This window comes from Lasioglossum baleicum, chromosome 4 (assembly GCF_051020765.1).
Source record: "Lasioglossum baleicum chromosome 4, iyLasBale1, whole genome shotgun sequence".
Lineage (NCBI taxonomy): Eukaryota > Metazoa > Arthropoda > Insecta > Hymenoptera > Halictidae > Lasioglossum > Lasioglossum baleicum.
In genome coordinates this window covers 10,367,722-10,389,477 of record NC_134932.1, presented here as the reverse complement: position 1 = coordinate 10,389,477, position 21,756 = coordinate 10,367,722, and the positions used below count along the sequence as shown (strand labels likewise).

At 39.4% G+C, this 21,756-nt stretch overlaps 2 protein-coding genes and 1 long non-coding RNA gene across 11 annotated transcripts in view; 2 read left to right on the top strand and 1 right to left on the bottom strand.

Annotated features, from left to right (window-relative positions):
• The window catches only part of LOC143208209 (putative fatty acyl-CoA reductase CG5065), a 75,616-nt gene extending 68,176 nt beyond the window's left edge, over positions 1–7,440 (top strand). For all 8 annotated transcript variants that reach the window (XM_076422392.1, XM_076422386.1, XM_076422387.1 and 5 more), the window contains 2 exons: positions 908–1,504; positions 2,123–7,440. In XM_076422392.1, the coding sequence (XP_076278507.1) occupies positions 908–1,504; positions 2,123–2,264 (739 nt within the window). In that variant the 3' untranslated portion in view covers positions 2,265–7,440. The remainder of the gene's footprint in view (positions 1–907; positions 1,505–2,122) is intronic.
• Positions 905–10,400, bottom strand: LOC143208213 (uncharacterized). Its single transcript, XR_013008873.1, has 2 exons — positions 9,129–10,400; positions 905–9,010 (listed from the first exon to the last, which is right to left on the bottom strand). It is a non-coding gene; the product is annotated as an uncharacterized LOC143208213 (long non-coding RNA).
• On the top strand, positions 8,198–20,719 carry LOC143208208 (uncharacterized). Of its 2 annotated transcripts, XM_076422383.1 has the most exons (7): positions 8,198–8,908; positions 10,350–10,544; positions 11,112–11,364; positions 11,437–11,541; positions 18,891–19,153; positions 19,235–19,585; positions 19,722–20,719. In XM_076422383.1, exons 2-7 carry the CDS (start codon positions 10,428–10,430, stop codon positions 20,337–20,339), a joined length of 1,707 nt encoding a protein of 568 aa, XP_076278498.1. In that variant the 5' UTR covers positions 8,198–8,908; positions 10,350–10,427; the 3' UTR covers positions 20,340–20,719. The 2 variants fall into 2 exon arrangements, with proteins under 2 accessions (XP_076278498.1, XP_076278499.1); XM_076422384.1 differs by lacking the exons at positions 8,198–8,908; positions 10,350–10,544; positions 11,112–11,364; positions 11,437–11,541 and adding exons at positions 13,047–13,809; positions 17,294–17,877.
• Positions 20,720–21,756: the final 1,037 nt, after the last annotated feature.

Here is a 21,756-nt window from a genome sequence, read left to right as displayed (position 1 = left end):
TCCGAACCGATAATGCTAATTAATATATAAACGCTAGAATATATATGTATATATATTCTAGGATAGATAAACGCTATCTATAGCAATTGCTACTACATAGATAGGTAAAGAATTACAGTCGAAGGTGAATTGGCTTTTCATGGCCTGTAACGATTTGTAAAAGTCTTATTGAATTAATTTCCACTTTGTAGTTGTACAAATTTGTAGAAGCCTTGTTCCTGGTTCGATTTCCATTGTTAGCTTCTATTAGGGTTGCCAGGAATGTTTTATCCAAATATAGAAGAAGTAAGTGAAAACTGCAATTATGTATACAGGGTGTTCGCGATCATTTGTACCAGCGTTTTTTCGTAAACGGTAAACATTAGAAAAAAACCGAAGAGGAGGAAGTTGTAGTATATTTTACTAACAATATGATATCGCATCTCAATTATTTCTATTTTTAATATTTTTCTAGAAACAAAGGTGACCTTCATTTTTTTTAATGAAACGCTACATATTTTTTACATCAAATGAAGGCTGGCATTAAGACGAGTTCAACCAGGTAGTATACTATGGTGTTCAGGGTCATACATGAGCAGATATCAAAGAAATAAAGTCGTAATACTGTACGAACACCCTGTATATGAGATAGGCTCAAAATAGGGGGGTTCAAGTAAAAGAGGTACACAGCACATTTTAAACTTTTTTATTCAAACAAAGATTTTTGAAAATTCCTATAGATATGTAAAGATCAAGTTCAAATATAGAAGACTCATATCAAATACAGAAGATCTGGCAACCCTAGATTCTATTTATTGTATTATAGCGATAGAAACCTTCGAAGAATGTCGTTTAGGAAATAGCGGATAGATGTGAATAAACAGATAGATGACTTAAAGGGTTAACATCGACGTGTGATCGTTTGCAGGAGTATGCTGTGCCACGAGGACTGTGTCGCGGATTTGGTGCCGGTCGACATAGTGATCAACTTGATGATCTGCGCGGCATGGAGGACCGCGACGAATCGCACGAAAACGATCCCGGTCTATAATTGTTGCACAGGCCAACAGAATCCGATCACTTGGAGAAAGTTCGTTGATCTGATGTTCAAATACACGCGGATGCACCCACCGAACGGCGCGATCTGGTATCCCGGCGGCAAATGCCGCAACTCCGTTATAATGAACAAAGTGTGCTCGGTCTTCCAGCACATGCTGCCGGCACACATTTTAGACTTTTTCCTGCGACTGAAGGGTAAACCGACCATCATGGTCAGCATACAAACCAAACTCCACAAAGCGGCGAAATGCCTGGAGTACTTCAGCACGCAGCAATGGAACTTTAGAGATGATAACGTCAGACGATTAGGTGAACAGCTTAGCCCCGAGGACCGACAAGTCTTCATGTTCGACGTCCGGCAAATTGACTGGCCGTCGTATTTAGAACACTATATACTTGGAATTCGACACTTCATTCTTAAGGAGAGCCCGGACACGCTACCAGCCGCTCGTTCACATGTTAAAAAGTAAGCGACTATGCTTCCACGAAAGCTCATGTAGGATTCATAAGATGAATGTTTAAACAACTTTACTAATACTGCACTTCGTTCTAGATGCTATTAGGTTCTTGCATACGAATTGTCTGACTTCTAGTACTATTGTCTAAAAGTTTATCTTGCATAAACCCTTATGTATTTTTAGACGCGAAGCTGATCTTTTTAAGGTTCTATCTTCAGTTTTTATTCAGACGTTCGATTGTACTTTTATTGAAAATGTATTCATTTTATATGAGCGGAGGAATAAGCATATTGATAATGTTCGGTCAGAATGCAGTAGTAAATGAACACACTATTTGCCAATGCTATTTGTCAATATATTTCTTTAACATTACTGATAAATGTCAGACATTTGATATGTAAGAACCTAGTACATAGCACGATAGAAACAGAGGATGATAGGGAGCATAAGTAATTCACTGAAGGGTATATTGGTCGTTTATATTATGATTCGTGAAAAAGTTAGAAGGTCTAACTCGACCGAGAAAGTAGAAAGTTTAACAGACGAAAGGCTTAAGAATAGAATGATGTTCGAGAAAAGTGTATCGGCACATGCAAGATACTTAATCGTTGATTTTTCTGTTCCAGGTTATATTGGATTCACAAAACCATTCAATTCGGAATGCTGTTGTTAGTGCTGCGTTTCCTGTTTTTGCGCAGTTCCGTGACCCGAACTGCATGTTTTTCACTGCTGTCTATCGTGTTACGCATGTGCCGTATGATTGTTTGACGGCTCAGAACCGTTGCCAAGGATCGCGAGAAGCGTCTTAAGAAACACAAGTTAATCGTAAAGCATAATTTAACAGTGCGGATCGTCGTTCGACAGTCACTGCTCGGCGTTCCCGACGATAAATCGCTATGTTCACACATCCCATGGGTTGGCCTTTTTGATGTTTCTATTTGTTCGTAAATAAATTAGCGTTCGGTAGAGGTGTAATTCCGCAAAGGTGTATCGGTTGTTTAAAGTAACAAAAAAAAAGAGTAAAACGTTTTAAGAAAGAACGAAAAAAAGGAGGATGAACAAGACAAAGCAGATGAATCGAAAAAAGTGGAAAGGATAAAAAAAGAGAAACAAAAGATTGTGTACCCGACAAGCTTCCGAAACGTTGACTGTAAAAATCCTTTGTTACTTGACGAATTTATCCATGGACAGTAATAAAAAAAAACACATAAGGATCTTTCTTTCTTTTCGTGATGTATTTGTGTCGCCATCTTGTTCGAGGCGAGACAAAACGAAAACTCGTTTTTAACGACCGTTTCTTATGTGACGTGTTTTTCGATGCCACACCATGGCGTTTTGTTCACGAACATCGATTTTTCGCATATCGTCAATTTGTAACGACACGACGTTAGGGATATACGGTCAAGTTAGTCTCTGGGAGAGCGATCATTGTCCTCGGACTTCCTTGACGTTCGTCTCGGTATTGTTTTGCGGTACCAGTACGAAAAAAGGCGAACTCCGTTGAGCCGGCAACTCGAATACTGCTCGAATATGCTCGACAGCTACCTTGCGACTCGCAATATCGGACAATTCATTCAGCTTGTTTTTTTGTAAATGATTTTGTGTAGCATCCTAGCTTGGCGAACGAAAATGGACCGAGCGTTTTCTACGTTCGAAATTTCTTCCGCACTTTCTCCGAGAATAATGTAATTTGTGTGGCGTTCGATGCTTTAAAACGATTTCCTCGAATGTTTATCGCCCACGCGATTTTACCGTATTTCGTTGCCGAAGAAACGCAAGTACGTGTCCTGCTGCTTTGTTTTTGCCAAACGACAAACATGGTAAACCCAGGTTTAATATTAATTGTAGAAATAAATCGAATGCGGTATTATAAAAGTATATATATAATATATATATAATATATTTTATATTATGCATAATATAATATACATATATTATATACATATATATATAATATATACATATATATATTTATGTGTATGTAAATGTATTTTAACATGGCCAAAAATTTTAGCGCCCGCTAACTTCCTTCCCTTTTTCATCATTTTTACGGAATAAGTTTAAGCGATACCGTAAACTGCGTGCTCGAGGCACTTTAATCCTCTTGAGAAACGGGCTTTGGAAGAGGAAACGATGGCTTTTGGGAGTGAATTTTTTCACGGTTTAATATAACGTATACAACGTACGTATACAAAAAGGAAAGGCAAAGGATTAAATGTTGCCCCCGAGAACGAATCCTTCCGAATCTAACTCTGAACAGTCTTTTCACATCCTAGTGACAAAACCACGAGTACAGATTTGCCCGTGGGGAGAAAGTAGTCTGTCCGTTTTCTAGACTCGAAAGGATCGTTTGGAAAATTAAAATGCCGGCTAGAGGAGTTACAAATTCGTCGTGCCTTTGTGTTTGTCGCTATCTGGAATTTTCTTCTGTTCACTTGCATTGCGACGTGAGATACATAGACGGATATTCAACTGTGTTTCTGTATAAAATATGTACATGTATATTCAATTTGTTCGGTTTCACCATCGACGAATCGTACTTCCAAATTGTTATTTTTATTATGTAACCGTTAATTATTTAAGCTAGACGTACGGATAAGAAATTTGTAAAAAGGAGGAGAGGTGTTCGTGAAATTAGCGAGTATCTTGGATTTAAGAAGGGTGTGTAATAATTAAAAATTTTACTTTGTCTGCATGTTATATTCTCCGTGAATTTTGCTTCCTTTATTTCAAACGATATATCTTTAGCTCTAGATATGTAATTGATATTACATTGATGTGCTTGGTTTGTTGTTGGTGAAACTGAAACCAAATTAAAAGGAATGTCTCGGTGTACCCGCCATTTCTAACGGATAACTATGGCGTATGCAAAAACACATTGGAAGTACATCGCCTGTATTTAATGTTTTTTCAAAAACTGCCACCGTAAGGCAAAAACTCATAAATAGAGTGATTCTCGAATCGACGGCGTTAAAACGTTCGACATCAAAATAAGAGGGAGAGAAAAATATCACTACGTATCTTACGCGTATAATGGTCATGGAGTTATACTGACGCAGAAATTTTGAAGGCATTGGCAACTTATCTTTATCTTCCGGTCAAGTTCTTCGCACGTAATGTAATTGTTAGTAGGCGGCTCATCGACCAAAGTGACGAGATTGGCCGAAACTTAGAATCGTTAGGCGAAGAGGAGACAAATTTGTAAATACGAGTTATTGATATTAACGAGGAAAACGATTTTATATAATATAATTCGTGCATCCATTTTCGTGACTCATTCGTGTGTATTAGAGTTTGTCCAACGCATGTTTTCGCCACTGTATCCCGATATACGTATTATGTATGTATATGTATATGTATATGTATACATTTATACATGTGTACATTTATACATATACATTACGTGTATGTCGCAGCGTCCTATGTACAGTACACATTCCAAACGTTCATTTACAAAGACACCGATATCGGATCACATATCCAAAGATCCTTCCAAAATCTCGATGCTCGAACATAAGAAGCTTTCGCCTGTACGTAGTTCTCTACAAAAATGTATGGTACAGGTCTAAATCTTCTTTTATGCGGTAGTCCGACTGCGGAACTTTATGCTGCTTCAGATAAAAGAACCAAAATTCACAGAGGTGTGCCAAATTATTGTACTATGCGTTTGTTGTCTAATGCTTAGGAATTTAATGTAAGATAATAATAAAATCCAAACGAGTTCGTTGAAACTAGACAAACAATCTATAAAGAAGAACAACTGTATTTTACCAAGAGATAAAGACGACGAAACATATTTCCTTACCATCGCTTCTAACTCACGACTAATGAAATTCTACAATTTATAATATATCGTATTCTCTTTCGCTATAATTTGAACGCTAACGAATTATAAGGAAACTGTATTAGTTCTAATAATTTGCACACCTTTGCACGTTTTCCATTAAGGAAGTTCGGCTATACTTAACTCCAAATAAGAATGTACTTGTACTGCGCAAGTCGTTGCGCGTCAGCCAATGATCGCGTGGTCGGCGAAGTTACGAGTAGGGGGATTAGCCAATGAACGAGTTCCGTTAGAGTCAGATGCGCAGTAGAGTCTTAAATTCGTCGGCTAGTAAGTACATTCTTATTTGGAATTTGGGACATGCATTTCGTTCTATACCGCAAATACACACGCAAACAAACATACTCTATAAACGCATAAACTCCGCAGTCTCGTAAAAATTTACTCATGATTTCAGTGATCCGAGAATATAATATACGAACCAACCGAATCAAACAATGTAATGTAGCCTATACAGAGTGTTTCGTTTCACTTGACCGATGTATTCGAGAAAGGAATTTGAACACCTTCCACACCTGGAAGGATTAGTCAGGGTGACTCTTTCTTTCGATACGATACCAGTGTACGTCTATGCTGAGCTACATTTTTAATGTCACTAGTCATACGCAATGAAACGTGGAAAGCCGGCTAAGTGATTAATGTTTAATGTTTTTCAGTGTCCCTGTACATTTATATAAGTGTCTCTGTGATGGATACGTTCTCGCTGATGTTGATTTCCCGGTTGAATTTCGCAAATGTGTGACTCAAAGTTTCCCCTTTGCAGCGTATCACAGTTTCGACAACCTATATTCGCATAACTCGATCTTGCTTTGGTGAATATCTTTTTCAAAATTCTTAACGTATATGCACCTGAAGGTGCCGATTTTTCAGTGAATTTAAATTTCACTGTTTCAACCGAATGCTTTTTAATGAGGTTTTACGAACTGAATTTTTGTCTTCTGTTTTGGCAGCAAGTCCAGAATCAAATCAGTAATTTTATGTGCGACAAGCAAACGGAAACGTTATGCATAATCAGGTACAGACGGTGTGTCGGTAAAATGATACAGGATTTTGAAATCGTGAATTATATTGAAATTATATTGAGTGATTTCGGTGCATATTGTACATTCATGTTAAAGATAGACTTCGTCACAACACCATTGGTGACTGAGATCGTCATCCGATGGATTGTCTTCTTAAAATAAGCCTCAGCACAAAGCCCTTTTCTTCCAATCTTCCAAATGGAACACCATACTACCAAACCCTTGCACATTCAAACGACTTTTTTTATAATTATACTTTCTTTTTAAGTATTTAGCACAATGATTGGGGAAAATTGATGTGATATCAATTTTGGATAGAAAATGAAAAGATTCTTGGCCATTTTGGCGCCATGCTACGACTCTGCAGATATAGTCACGTGGTCTTGCACTGACGAGAGTTTATATCTTTAACGCAATTGAACGATTTTTGAAAATTCAAATGGTCAAATGGAGGGTTCGGTTAATTGAAAAGTATCTCCGCTTTTTCACGTATGATCCGAGTGGTTGATCAGTATATATTAATACGTTTTTATGCTACACGTGTTGCCTGTGCCTTTAAGATGTTTAAGTCGTGAGCCATTCTTCAATCAACTATATAATTTATCGTTTTCTCAGGATCATAAAAACACGTTTCCCATAACTCAGTCGATCGTCTATTCTGAATTCGAATGGGCTTCCTTTGACTATGATTTCGCAATCCATCAAACGCTGCCAATACACAATAAGAGAGCACCCGCAAAGGAAGTGTGCGAGCGTGAGAGAGAGAGAGCGAGAGAGAGAGCGAGCGAGCGAGTGAACGAGAGAGAGAGAAAGAGAGATAAGAAGAGGAGACAGAGAACAAGTTGAAGGGAGTCGATTAAAAGAAATGGTAAACTAATTATTATTTAGCGCTAGGGATGAAAGAAGAAAACTGAAAGAAAAGGGGTAGCGCTACTGAAGGTCACCACCTGCTAGTCTCGTCTGTATCGTTATTCGGTTACACAATGCATACAAGGAAACAATATTTAATATAATCAATTTAATTAACATTATACTGTACTACTTATAAATTACATTAAAAACAATGAACCATCGCAAATCAATCTTTTACCATGCCCTTTGGAACGTACAATTAATATTAATTACAATAAGAATATGAAATCACGTTTTATTAATTTATTACAAGATATCTTTATTGAAAATCTTTCAATACGTTTGTTCTTACATTCTAGTATACAATATTAACTGTGCTGTGGCGACTGTGTTTGTACTATCAGATAGAATCTTACAGATTTAGAAACCCTTTTTGAAAGATCAAGATTTGAAATCGGACATTAGTTACAGAGTCGGTAAATTAGAACCATAAACACAAAATTATGCTGTACGGGACATCTATAACGATTTGAAGTCTGTGGTCGATTCTTAAAAGTCATTTCCGTTCTTGACAGATGGCGCGACGAAGCAATAAAATTGGAGCCAAATAAGACCATGTGAATTGGAACAAAATTAGCACTGGTTGGTTGCGAAAATATAATTGTTAGAAAGAAAGGTAAACTTCTTTTTAGTTTAAATGAAACCTGATGTACTCCTTTTTGTTATGAATTACTAGAAGCCACTTTACCAATGATAGAAATCGTTTCTTTAGTTCTAATAGTGATAGATGAGGTTGTCATTTCATACATTTCTACCAAAATATTAAAATTCTTCTGGCGCATCCATAGAAATAATGAAAAGATTTCGTTTCTCTGTTTATTATTCTGTTTCATTTCGCTAATTTTAGACACTCATCCAGACAAGTCTTTTATACTCTTATGCATATAATGCAACTTTCCACTGAACTTGGTTATACATCGAGAGTTATACAGTTATCTTTTTGCTTAAACTGTTCTCAATTTGGAATGCCTATTGTGCAACTTATCGTGAAAAGGACAATCGAACGCGCGAATGGATTAGAAGTGAACAATATAGCAAACTTTCGGTGCACAACAACGTTTACGGGTTTGTTTTGATGACAAGAACGTTTCCGTGAACACGCGCGATCATGCAATCGGTGCGTATTTGAAAACAATGAACGATTAAGTGAACGATAGGGTCTTGAAACTTTAGGAAGCTATATGTATATGAAGGAATCTCGTGTCGCGCGCCGCTTCCACTTGAATGGTAAAAGCGAGAAAACGATCCGTTGCGCCGTAAGCATGACACGGTCTGTAATACGGTGCCATAACTGCCATAGTGCCGTTCATTGATTGCGCTTGTCCGGTGCCATATTCCACGCTCCGTGTTTATTGCGCAAGACCCGATCATCCGCGTTTCGCCATTTTTGTTGGCCATTCGACAGTCCAGACGAAAACGGCTATAACCTATCCGTGGCTTTTACTTACGACTGCCGTTGGATATCGATACATCTCGACCAAGAAAACCGACATCCCCGGTTACGTTCTTTTTATCGTCGACCGAGATCGTTCTGCTTGACTCTTCTTTTTTCTTTGTTTAAAATTGCAATTTTTGTCCGTATGTAATGGTTCGTTCCAGCGAATTCGGTGGATAGACTTGTGTGTCAATAACACGTGAGTATTGTTGTACTTTCTTATACTTACATTTCTTTAATTGCGGTCGGTGCGGTATAAGAATGAACTTATAAATTGATTGGCACGGAAGTAGCTAGAGAACTGAAAAGATAATAGAGTATGTACGTTTGTATATATATTTATATGATAATCGTTACTCGGTACACATTATTGTAAGTTGATTGTCAAATTGATACTTCGGGAAATTATTTATTAATACCTTGGTAGGTTGTATCGGTATATTTTATATGCAGAGATCAAAATATTCGTACTGTAATTATTTTCAAATATATGTGTTCGCGGTAGTGTCATTATAATTAATATAATAACGCACGTAGGACCAAAAAGTTTAATTACACGATGGAGTATCTCTACACGTATAGTATACGACTCCGGGATATGTAATATGATGTAATATATGTAAAATACGCAAATACTGTACGCGAATTATTTAATGTTATATAACTAACGCAATCTCCGTACAGCAGAAAATGATACGTATTATATTTTATATTAAAGTGATAAATACATTGCTTCTTTCGGAAACAATAAATAACGGATTCGTTGTAAATTAATAATATTGTGATTGTACGTCGAGTAGGCTAAATGTATATGATAAATCTCAATTGCATTTCGTACATAAGAAAAACGCGAAAGAAAATTGTTTTTTGACGGAATACCAGGCATACTGAAATTTCTAGCACGCACGATTTCTGTGGTTCTATAGACCCGCTTGTTCATCTCTCCGTACCATGCTATTTTTGGACCATGCATAGGTACGGAGACGTTTAAGCGATTTCACAGTAATAGAAGCCCGGCAGACAGATGCAATTGCGAAAATCATGGCGAGCGTATATCGCTCAGGATATGCAGATTGCGCGAACCTCTAATCGACGAATCATCTTGTTATCATCGATTAACAAATGTCAAAACAACTAAAGTGCTTCTTTTTGTTATTACAGAGAATTATACTGACCTGTACATTCAAAGTACATTAAAATCGTCTAAATCGCATAGCCATCTTTCGATTCAATTACACCTCATCGCTAGACAGAAGATCTTTATGCAAAATAAAAACTTTCTACCTAAATTGCAACAAATTGCAGGGAAATGGAAATTGATTTTCTTTCTTGATATATCCAATAGGTTGAAAATAATATAATAGTGGCTTTAAATTCTTCTAATGTTCCTATTGTTTTAAATTACGCCTGCCCATTTTTGTCATAACTGCATATACAAATCCGCTGTTTACTCATCAACGTAGATAATTCGTTATTTCTTTATTAACACAATTTTAAATAATCATTACATTTTTGTTAGTACGTGTCGTTAATTTATTGTATTCTGCTAGAAATTTTGTGAACGATTAACACAATTTTTTGCATGTGATGTATAATGCGTATTTCGTAATTCAACTTTTTTAATCATGTTAACGTTACAGGCCGTAGCAGGTACAAGCATGCTCCAGTGAAGCCCGACGTGTTTACAATCGGAAAAAAATAGAAACATACACAACAAGATGTCACGGCGCTCGAAAAACATGTGCGGAAGCAAAATAAAGGACGAGGAAGAAGCGTCCACGTCGTTCGGCCTTCCGACTGAGAATTCCGGCGATGACGATTCGAACGTTGCTGAGGTGTGAGATAGAAGATCCTCGAAACTCGCGATCATTTAACGAAAACATTCGATCCTCTAAATCACCTTTAAAATATCTAACGGAAGCTCTAAATAAAAATAAAAGAACTACATCGAATACTGTCAACTCAATGATATGTTGCGCTAATAAAATTTAATCGAAAATTGACAAAAACGTAAACTCTTTGCCTATCGGAGGGCTGTTAAAAAATCTTCTTTCAAATAATAGTTTCCGAAGAAGTTATTACGTTAATTCGAGTTTGTTGAATTACGAATGAAATTGTAGTTTCTATCAAATTCTCAAGTATTGATTCCTGGTTTAACACTAACCGTACCACGGCCGGTCAAATGAACGGTTTCACATTTTTTATGTTTTAATTATTGAAATTATAAAGATGCTTCCATCATAAACTATTCAATAAATTTCTTTATTTGATCACGTATTATTATAAAAATTGTGAAACATCTAAATAAGTTCAGTTTTTATAAAACAATGTATATCCGGTACGGTTAGTGTTAAGAAACCGCCGGGAAGTAAAGTGTTAATAGCAATGAACTTGTATTCCAGGTGGTGTTATCAAACAAGGGCGGCCCAAAATTGATTCACCGAGGCTACATGTACACACTGCATAAGAAGCAGCCGTACAACATCCGATGGAGATGCGTTGGTAGAACGATGTATTGCAGGGGTAGCCTCATCACGACAACGACCTGCACCAAGCCGAGAGTGCGTATGGAGCATAACCACAAGCCAGATTTTGCGGCCGCGCAGGTTGCCAGAAAGCGATATTTGGCTCTTGGCAAGCCTCGCGTGTTAACAAGTAAGCGTTGTTAATTTTCATTCAACCAAAACTTCATTTACTTCCCGACTATTAATCGACTTTATTTTACAGACTTAGAGGAGAATAAAAATCCTATCAACGGACCGACGACGCTCAAAGATGACCCCCTATTGGAACGAAAGACTACGCGACCGAAACGAACAACCGCTGGAAAAGGTAAGTGTACTTTTTTTTACGCATATTAGACAGTTTATAATTAGCGTAATCATTGTATTCTTTCAATGTCAATTATATTAAATAATAAAGGATTCTTCAGAGGATATATTGGTACAATCGGATGTTTAAAAAAAGGAGCACAAATTGTAATGCGTTTAAATTATTTTTTGTGTTATTAACGAAGAAATTTTAGGAATAAAAATTAATAAAATGTTCATTAAACTGAGTTAGGATTGTGTTGTATAGTAGGGAGAAAGGAAATGTGATATGCTCTTTTCTTTACCATTTCATTCCTTTACAAGTTAAGTCCCATCTTTATATAAAGCTAGAAAATTCATACCTGTACAGTTATCCTGCATAAGATGATATAAAAGAACATACAACTATAGCTTGTCGTACAATAAATACTGTGAAAGAAAATTAGGATTCAACATCGAAATAAGAACAGCAATTATGCATTACGTTAGACTCCCGTATAACGTGATAAAGGGATTGTTTAAAAAAGCAGTATATGGTGTATCTTTTGTGGGAGTAAGTGTGCAATTTGTTTTTTAACATATCGGCCATCGATCGAACATCCTGAAAGATTCAATAAAATCGAAGTAATTAATCAATACTTTTTCGACCTCCTTACCGTTTGCAGAGCCTAATAAAATGTAAAACACTGAAAATAAACTCTGTCACCCGTACATTAGTAACATCGCGGCATTCAACGTATTAAACAATACTTTGTACATTTACTGCCACATAAAACACATGTATTCAGTATTTCTTTTATTAGCTTTTTATCGAATCCGGATCGTAATTCGTGCAATATATCACAAATATTCGAAAATATCGAAAATGAAGGAGCGATTAAATAATGAAAAACTGATAAAATAAAGAAAAACGCATAATAAACTACACGATTCGTGGGAGGCCGTGTGCCCGTCGAAAATCATAAATTCTAGAGATGTTCGTGTGTACCCGAAAATACAGATATTTCCGAAATTCTGGAGAACCCGTCCCGATCCGGCATTTTCCGGATTCCGCACAGCCTCCGGTCGGCTGTAGTTCAGTCTGGTTTTTCAATTTTCCCGGGAACACGTTCGGATGATTGGGATTGGCGTAGCGTTTCATAACAAAGAGATATATATACATATATGCGTCGCGGTATTCCGGAGGATCGACGCGCAGACCGGGTAAGCGTGAGAGTGGCGATCGATAAGTAACAAATTAACTCTCGTAGGAGAAGCGAGGAGCCGTGCTAGGAGATTAACGGTCGACACGTTTGTCGTTGGTTTCTGTGTTCCGCGTCCCAAGATGGCGCGGGATCTTAAAGATGCGCGCGAAAAAAAAGGGTAGCCCCGAGAGAAGAGCGGTTCCCGATCGATGAGAATTCGCGCGGCTCGCTGCCGGAGAAACGAGTCGAACGTGATCAGGTCGGTTAGTAATTCCTTAGCGAGGAGAGGACCCGGGAACGCGCACGCGATAGCAACACGAAACACGGCACGGCACGGATAATATGCGTCGACGACCGGCGGCGCCGTCGCACATGCGCGTCCTGACGCGCCCCTGTTCGTCCACCGATTTCGATTTTAGTCACTCCCGGGTTCGGCTTCGGGGAAAATCGTTCCGCTCTTCTAGCGAGGTCCGTCGGAGCGCGTCGTGGAAAAAGGCACAGATTCGGCACTGGGCAACGGTTCTCTCGATATCCGATCGAGATACACGAGAGCGCGTTCGTTTCTCGATTCGGCGATCGTTCGTTCGTTAACGAAGAGTACACTTTCCGTATACAGCTCTCGGGGAACACAGAATAGAACAGAACACACCACGGGAACGGGAGAAATTCGTAACGATACCTTGTTGTGTGTCCACGGGCTCGATACACGAACGGCAGCGAGTCTGATACCGGTAATCGTGGGATACGTTTGTACGGGAGAGAAGAGAGATAGGCGCACTGGATATACGCGATACGAAGTCAGTGTGTCGGTTTCGTGTCGGTGCGACGACGACGACGGCGACGAGATCGGTGCCAGTTTCTTTTTCGAACGTGAAACATACATTTGAACGAGACACGATCGTACGACTCGAGGGCAGATCGATTCTGTCGCGTGGCTCTCGACGAAACAGTTAGCCAAGCCAGGCAAGGCTCTCTCTCCGAACACGATACGAAATCGAACCGGTTCGCGGCCGCGGATCGAACGACTGCGTACGGTTAAGTGACACTGCGTGGAACGGCAACAAAGAGAAGAAGGAAAGAGACCGAAGGAGAAAAATTTTACAGAGGTACGGTAGAGACACGGGCAACGAGCAGTGGCGTGTGCCACTCGATATCGTGCTCGGTCGCAACGGTTGCCATTTTATAGCCGGTCGCTCGAGCGAGATCTTCGGGGAGGCAAGAAGGAGAGGGAGAGACTGACGGTGTGTCGAGTACAGGAGTGTGCGTCCGATAGAGTAACAGGGACGAGGAATGTGTGCGTGAAAGAGAGACGAGGAGCGAGAGCGATTGTGCGAAGCTAGAACCGTTGATCGTGGGAAGGGAAGGTAGTGGGGTGATTTAGAATACGGAACAGAGGAGGGAGAAGAGAAGAAAGAGAACCGAACAGAAGGTGTATAGCAGAACTTCTCCGTACAGATTTTTCAATCGTTTCTCTCATCGCGTGCCCCGGGCATTTGTCGAAATGTACACCAATGCTTCTTCTTCTTCTTCGCGCCAGTTTACCATTTTTCATGGCTTCGACTTTCCCCACTGTCATATCGATCTACTCCTACGGAATATACGTGTAACAGTATCGTCCACTCTCATCGGCTAAATCGTTAATACGTATAAAGGTCGATTTATACTGTCCGCACAGACACTGAACGGTTTCAAACATTCTTTAATGATTTTCAATATATGTAGGTGTTTATATTTGCCGATCGCGATCAACGCATAAACGCGTATCGGAAACTAAACGGAAGAAATATTCGAGTATTATTATACTGAACGGTTCCATGTCTCTGTACGGAGTACGGATAGTACAAATCGGCCTTTATCCGTGCATCGTCTGCTGGATGATGACACGATATATGCTAAAATGAGAGGGAGCAATAGGCAGAGTCGCCAGCCAGGGCGAAACAGATAGCACGAGAACCATGCGTTACATATTTTTATCTACTCACCGGACGATTATCGTTAGCGCTTTTTATAAACGCCGATTTTAGGTGTATCGCGCCGGCTAAATTATCGGGACAACTGTGCATATTTGCGAGCAATCTCTAATATCGATTAAAGAAGAATTTACGCGACTGCCTCTATCGCCGAAAACGGTTCCCCTGTCGTCGTTGTTTAGATGCTTTTTCTAGTTATTACTGATTCCATTCGGAGCATTATACGAAAATATATTTGATTACGAGTGAAATTGTATAGACATACTTTAAACTAGAACATTTTGATTAATTACTTATTAGTATACCGCGGATTTTACAAGGTTCATAGGAATTTAAGAGTCATGAGACAATTTTTATTTTTCCATAAAAATCTGCAGCGTAGGTTCTACTAGTCTCTATCGAATTATACGTTTTTGAAAACGAAAAGTACAAATGACCTTCGCATCCCCTTTCAACGATACAGCACGGGGAAACAAGGTAAAATAGGAATATTTTCGTTTCTCAAGTTTATTTTAGTCGAGTAGAACGTAATACTCGGTCAGTCGGAGTACTTTTAGTGTTAAAATGATCAATTCATTCGGGAATGATAGAAGAATGTAGTTTTTCATTCATGTCGACACTTCAAACGGGTTAAACGACATGACACAGTTATCTAGGGACAGGCATACAGCGAATCTCATGATATATATCTATCAGAAACGTTACATACATAGATGTACTTCTGATAGGAGCGTAATTAAATTACCAGTAGAAAATGTCGCGGATTCTAAGTCACGATGTTTTTTTACTCGCATTCTGTGTTTACGCCAATTCTACTTGTTCCTCTAACCTCGCTGACAATGAAGTGCCGCGACATTCGAATCATTGCAATTTTGTATGTACGTGCATCAAAAAACGCTTATCGATGAATGAAATGCGTAGAACGCATTGTTTACAATTGCCAAGGAAAATCGAGTTTAACGATTTTATCTAAAAGAAAATTCGTCTCGTCATTTTATATACTTACTGACTTGTTTTTTTAATGCGGATTACATATTATATACTTTTTTCTTTGATCAAAAACTCAATTTTATTAGTACATTCTTGCCAACCGATATCTGTAATATAGTTTATACATATATTCCTCTGGGTACGAAATTACAATTAATACAGTAATCATTGTTCAACGGCCACGCAATTTACGAAGCTTTCGGAATACGCTAATTGGTTAGAAGAGAAAAGCAAATGTAATTAAACGTCGACCAAACATTTCGAAGTGTATATTTGTTCGGAAGTGGACTCGAATTCGAGATTACGTCAATACAAGTACTTTGAAATCGGACGATTAAGATTCTTGCTGAAGCTGCTAATTTATTTGCGTAAACTACCTGTTGAACAATAGCTGTTAATTACCAGGGTGAGGAAAAATCACTTGGGACGACATAGTCGCGATATAGTTGAAGATCTCGATACGAGGACCGAGCTGAAAGAAGTCGAAAAGACTAGGAAGGCCGCATTTGGAATGAAAGACGAACAGAAATATTGCTGCGACAAAGGCGATGCTACTTTGACCTTCGAAGTGCGCCGTTCGTTTGTCCTATATTTCTAAACATATCCTGACTCTAACATTATTGCATAATAAACTCTCAACCACCCCGTGCGTTCGAGTGTCCGAACAAATAGACAGTGGATTTTATAATATTGCTATATCTTGTGTGTGTGTGTGTATTCGTTAAAATATCTTTTGATCTCAGAATTTGAGTTGGAAAACTTTTATTACGCGTCAAGATTCGCAGTCTATTTGTTACAGTAAAGTCGCGATCTAGCTCCCTGAGGATCTCCACGATCACAGTCCCTTCGCCTACCTCTTTATATTTTCGGCGCGGTCGATGCAGTCGACGCAGTCATAAAAAAATAGTTTACCTACACAATCTATGTCTCTGCTCGGAACAGGCGATGGGAGCTAGATCGCGACTTTACAGTATGTGGAAATGAACGCAGACAATTTTTATTTTTGTATATCGGACGTTGCGCTGAAATCGGCAGCACTCCTTACTAGGGCTGTTACTTTCCTTCGAAGGTCGAAGATTTTGAAGCTTCGAAATTCGAATCTCTGTAGTAAATTATTAGAGGATTAAAAGAATGCTAAGTTGTATTTGATACAGTTGCAGCACCCTTACATTTCGAAAAAAATACGCCACCACAGATAAAAGATTGATTAAGTTACAACTTCATCAGGGCCGGATTAAGCCCCGTAGCAGAAGTAGCAAATGCTACGGGCCCCGCGCTTCTGGGGGCTCCGCGTCACACAAACCGGGGCCCCACACGGGCGCTTCATCGAAGAGGCACCGATACATGAGCGTCTGTTTATGCCAGGGGGCACAGATATTTTTGCAAAAAAAAAGGTCATTCATTGTGTTTGTTGAAAAGGTGCGCACGGCGCGACGGCGCTGATACAAAGCCTAGGGCCTTGTCATATCATTTACGGGCCCCACGCTGGCTTAATCCGGCACTGAACTCCATACGATTCGAAGACTTCGAAACTCCGTACACTTCGAAGTTGCCTTCGTTCCTTCGAAGCTTCGGAAAGGTAACAGCCCTAATGCTTACGTTCTTAGAGCAGCGCGTTTTCGTTCCGCAGAGAGAGGGAGAGAGAGCGCAAATCGTCGAAACAGCAACACGATCGGCGTAGGGTCAGGTTTTAAAGCGGAGCAACCGAAACAAGCACAACGGCCGCGACGGCCGCGACGGCGGGTCGGCTTGTACTGGTGGCCTGTAAGGACACCGTGAAGCTGACAGCCCGCCGTCTTCTGAACGAGGACTGTGGTACTGACCCGAACCCAGTCACGTCGTCCACCGAGGATATTGTGGAGGGTCTCCGGCTCGAGGAGATCGCCATGAAGCAGGAACCGGAGGATGAGGAGGACTGCTACCTCGAGGCGGCTGAGCTGCCGTCTCCGTCGCCACCGTCGTCGGAAGGCCGTCACGCGAGCGCTACGCACCGCGTACGCTCGCATGCACGGAGCCTACGGGCCATGACCAACCCTAGCGCCGTTTGGGCACACTTCGACTTGTGCATCAACGACCCGCTCCGTGCACAGTGTCGTATTTGCGGAGCGGTCGTGGTCAGGGGCGGCGCGAACCCTCGACAATGCGGCACCACGAATCTCCATCGGCATCTCAGGGTGCACCACGGCGGCAGACTAATCGGCAGCCGTTATCACGGTAATCATAGTTAGCTATCTAACCGGTCGTCCTATGTATTCATGTTCGACTATCTACCACAACTTCCTGACGTGGCCCATCGAATACAGCGGCTAGCGTGTCCCCAAAACCGGCATCAACGCAAATGATGATCAGACCTCACCCAGAACAACGTTGCTCGTCGTTCGCCTTGCTGTCGATCTTTCTTCCCAGAATCAAAAGATGTTGATCTAATACGCTAACGCGTGGACGGAGATACTCGAATACGTTGGCCGCTGGGTTCATTAGAATGTGGGTCTAGTTAGAGGGAGCACGAACAAAAATGGTTAATTAGGAACCGCAGGCTGTTTATCAGAAATGGACATCTGAAACACACTTGTACAGAACTCCATCTACCCAAACCGTTAGGGGATAAGACGTTGTTTATATAACTGGATTTATATTCATTTGTTTGAGTACAGGGACAGTGGAGTTTTTCAAGGATTAGCAGAAGACTCGTTGCGATTGTTTTTACGAATACTACGAGCTCCGATATGTAGTAGTATACCATGCGCAGTCGGTTCACATAATGGGAGCCTCAGCAACGAGTTCGGTAAATTGGGCATTCTGATAATGAGGGTTCGGGTAATGAAGTCCCACTATAGTAGTTGTTCACTCTGCTCCTGTTTTGCAAGTCTCGAATAGAAGGTCGTAGGGTGGAGGGCTTAAGATTAAGATTACGAGCGTATTTCGGATAATCTTCTTTCGAAAAATAGATCATAACAGGGGACACCACCCAATTTGTATAAAAAGTTGAAATGATAAAGACTATTGTTGAAAGATTATTTTCACGTATGCTCGATGATCTATGATTAAAGGAATGTATATCTTTCTAAATACAGAAGAATCTATTGTTAGTATTATTGTCTTTGCAATATCCTCTGAAGAATCGTAATACTGTCTAGTACTGATATGTGCCAAGAGAAATAATGGTTGTAGCTAGTTTATTATTTATGTTTATACGTTATGTAAAGAAAGTTGATTTTCTTTTGCAGTATTACCACCCGCTAATACAACTACAAAGGCCATAAGGATAGCTACGCAATCCTTGGTAAGGCCACACATAAGAAACATTGCTCCAGCGCCGATGCCACAGCAACAGCAACAACAGCAGCAACAGCAACGACAACCAAAGACTCTTGTGTTAAAAACAATACCCTTAAAAGTAAAACAAGTCGCGCCAACCACTATTAAAATGCCACCTAGGCAACCTAATCAAGGGTTACCTCATAATATTGTACATCAACAACCCACTGAGGTATTTATTTGAAACTACCTCGAAGTATCGTTTGCACATTCCTTATTGGTAAGTTAAATATCGAACACTTGTATGTTTCAGGTCTGCTTAAGATGGAATAGTTATCATAGTAACATGCAAAACAGTTTTCCATCTCTATTGGACTCGGAGCAGTTCGTTGATGTTACCCTGGCCTGCGAGGGTCGCTCGTTAAAGTGTCATAAAATGATATTATCGTCGTGCAGCGATTACCTTGCAGAATTATTACGCGAGAACCCGTGTCAGCATCCGATTATTTTAATGAAAGACCTTAAGTTCTGGGAAGTCGAAGCGCTAGTCAAATTTATGTATCGTGGCGAAGTCAACGTTGCCCATGACAAATTGCCACAATTGTTGAACGCAGCCGAAGCACTGCAAGTGAAAGGATTAGCTGGTCCAAATCCTTCTTCGCAGGTAACATATGTACATCCTACGAGACGTAATGTCATCTTGACAGCGAAGAAACGAAAGGTTTTTTCTTGACGAGGTGTTACATTGCCATAGAGCGTTCTATTATAATGTCTTACACAGCGATTGTTTATTCTTTTAGAATCCAAAGCCTCCGCTACTGATCCCGCAATCTAAGCCAGCAACAACACAACCAGTTCCTCGAGCCACATCGGAGACCAAAGAGAAAGCTTCCACTTCCGGAGTTACTACACCATCTAGTCCAAAACGCGCGCAGAAACGGCAATATACAGAATCAATCGATCCAAAACCATTCACAAAGATACGCTTACAACGGCCAGTAACCCCGACGTCGCCCACTACCACAGTCAAAATGGAACCGTTAGATATACCCCTAAGTCCCACGATATTCCCCGAGAATAACGAAGATAGTTCGAACCCTTCAAACTTCGAAAAGCTAATGAGTCTACACGAAGACGATGATCCGGGTGGCAACGAAATAACCGATGGTGAAAGGGAAATGAATTTCTGTGAAATACCCGAACCACCGGACATAAACGACAGTGAAGATCAAATGGAATTTGTACCTACAGACTTTCTAGAACAGGAACAAGATATAGTCGAGGAAACGGAAACGGAAACGACCTCTATTAAAGACTGTAAGGAAGAGTCCAGGGATTTTGGTTCCGTTGAACTCGACGACGGTGAAAGAAGCGAGGTTGAAAAAGAAGAGCCTTCGAAAGAAAAGAAACCTGTTTAGTAATAAAGAAAATAAGTTTGAATGAAGTGAGTTTAAGGAAGCATTTTCCTTGGTAAGCGGAAAATGAGGGCTCTTCGAGAATCTCTTGCGGGAAAGGTATATCGGGTCATTCGATAAGTCCTTGCATTTTTTAGTACGAACAAATTCTATTGAATAACAGTACTTGATTATTTTGACACTCTTCATGTTAAAAGCATAGATCTATCAATTTTATTATAGCGTGAACAGTATTCGTCTCGTTTCTACTTTCATCAACGATAACAAGTGAATTCATATTTCGTATGAATAAAGTAAAACCTGATTCTATAGTAAAACATTGCAGCTCAATGTCTTTTACGATAAAATATTGCTTCAAGACGTATGTCGTTACAATGTTAAATCAACAATGTTACGACAGTGTGTCGAAAAAAAATCTATTCCTCGACACTCTAAATGAAAGTATTCCTTTAATACTTAAATCGTTTACCGAAAGATGAAAAACGAACATGAAACTACCTATAACTTGAATGTTTTGAAAAATTCATAGATTAACACATTATTGCGATAGAATTGTAAAGCATAGATTTTTATCCTTTGAAAAGCAATGACCTCGATATTTACCTTTCAAAATGAAACGTTTATAAAAAAGCAAGAAATATACTACATTTGTGATATTGTTTTCCATAATCTATTGTTGCCATAAACTTTTAGGTACACGCATACCTAGTTTTCACTCTCATCGAGTCTTGATAATTCGAAACACAAAATACGATATAATTTGTTTGTAAGGGAAACATGACAAATATTTCAGTGACAGTGTAAATAGAGCGTACGTAATTTAAAAAAAAAGTAAAACTATTTTTACCATTCACTGTACGAATCGTAGCGGCAATATATATCTTTCGAGCATGTTTTGCAAGTTCGCTGTTCGAAATTGACATTTCCATGCGAAAGATTACGCTAGAGAGTACGGTTCAAATTTAGAATTATTCGAATCGTAATTTTACTAATTGTACATATTTACAGAGTACCTATAATCGAGTTTATTGTGTGTGCGCGTGGGAGCTTGTACGCAGTACGCAGCTTTCACGTTTTTATTTACAAATTATCTGTTAACAAATCGACCTACACATATGCCTTCGTAATGTCTAGACTGCGGATAACGATGTAAATTTCAAATTGAGAATTGCTTTACTTGATCAATGGCGTTTTACGTCGAAGCAAAGTCGATTACCTTGTTAAATATTTAAGAAAAAATTTATTTTATCGCGTATATTTCAAAACGCCAAATAAATGCATAAAAAATCCGCAGTTTAATAATAACTCTACTATCATTACTTGGAAGTCGATTTAGATTACCAATTAGAAGTTGATTTTTCCATTTTAATTATGTGACTTGTAACATAAATCGTTAATTCGAATTCTGCTAAAAACTATA

What these genes read in the sequence shown, in the direction of transcription:
- LOC143208208 (XM_076422383.1), top strand. Translation starts at nt 10,428, where the DNA reads ATGTCACGGCGCTCGAAAAACATGTGCGGAAGCAAAATAAAGGACGAG. An exon ending in CAAGCCTCGCGTGTTAACAA is followed by an intron (nt 11,365 to 11,436) that starts GTAAGCGTTGTT and finishes TTTATTTTACAG; the next exon opens with ACTTAGAGGAGAATAAAAAT. An exon ending in ACGAACAACCGCTGGAAAAG is followed by an intron (nt 11,542 to 18,890) that starts GTAAGTGTACTT and finishes TTTCTTTTGCAG; the next exon opens with TATTACCACCCGCTAATACA.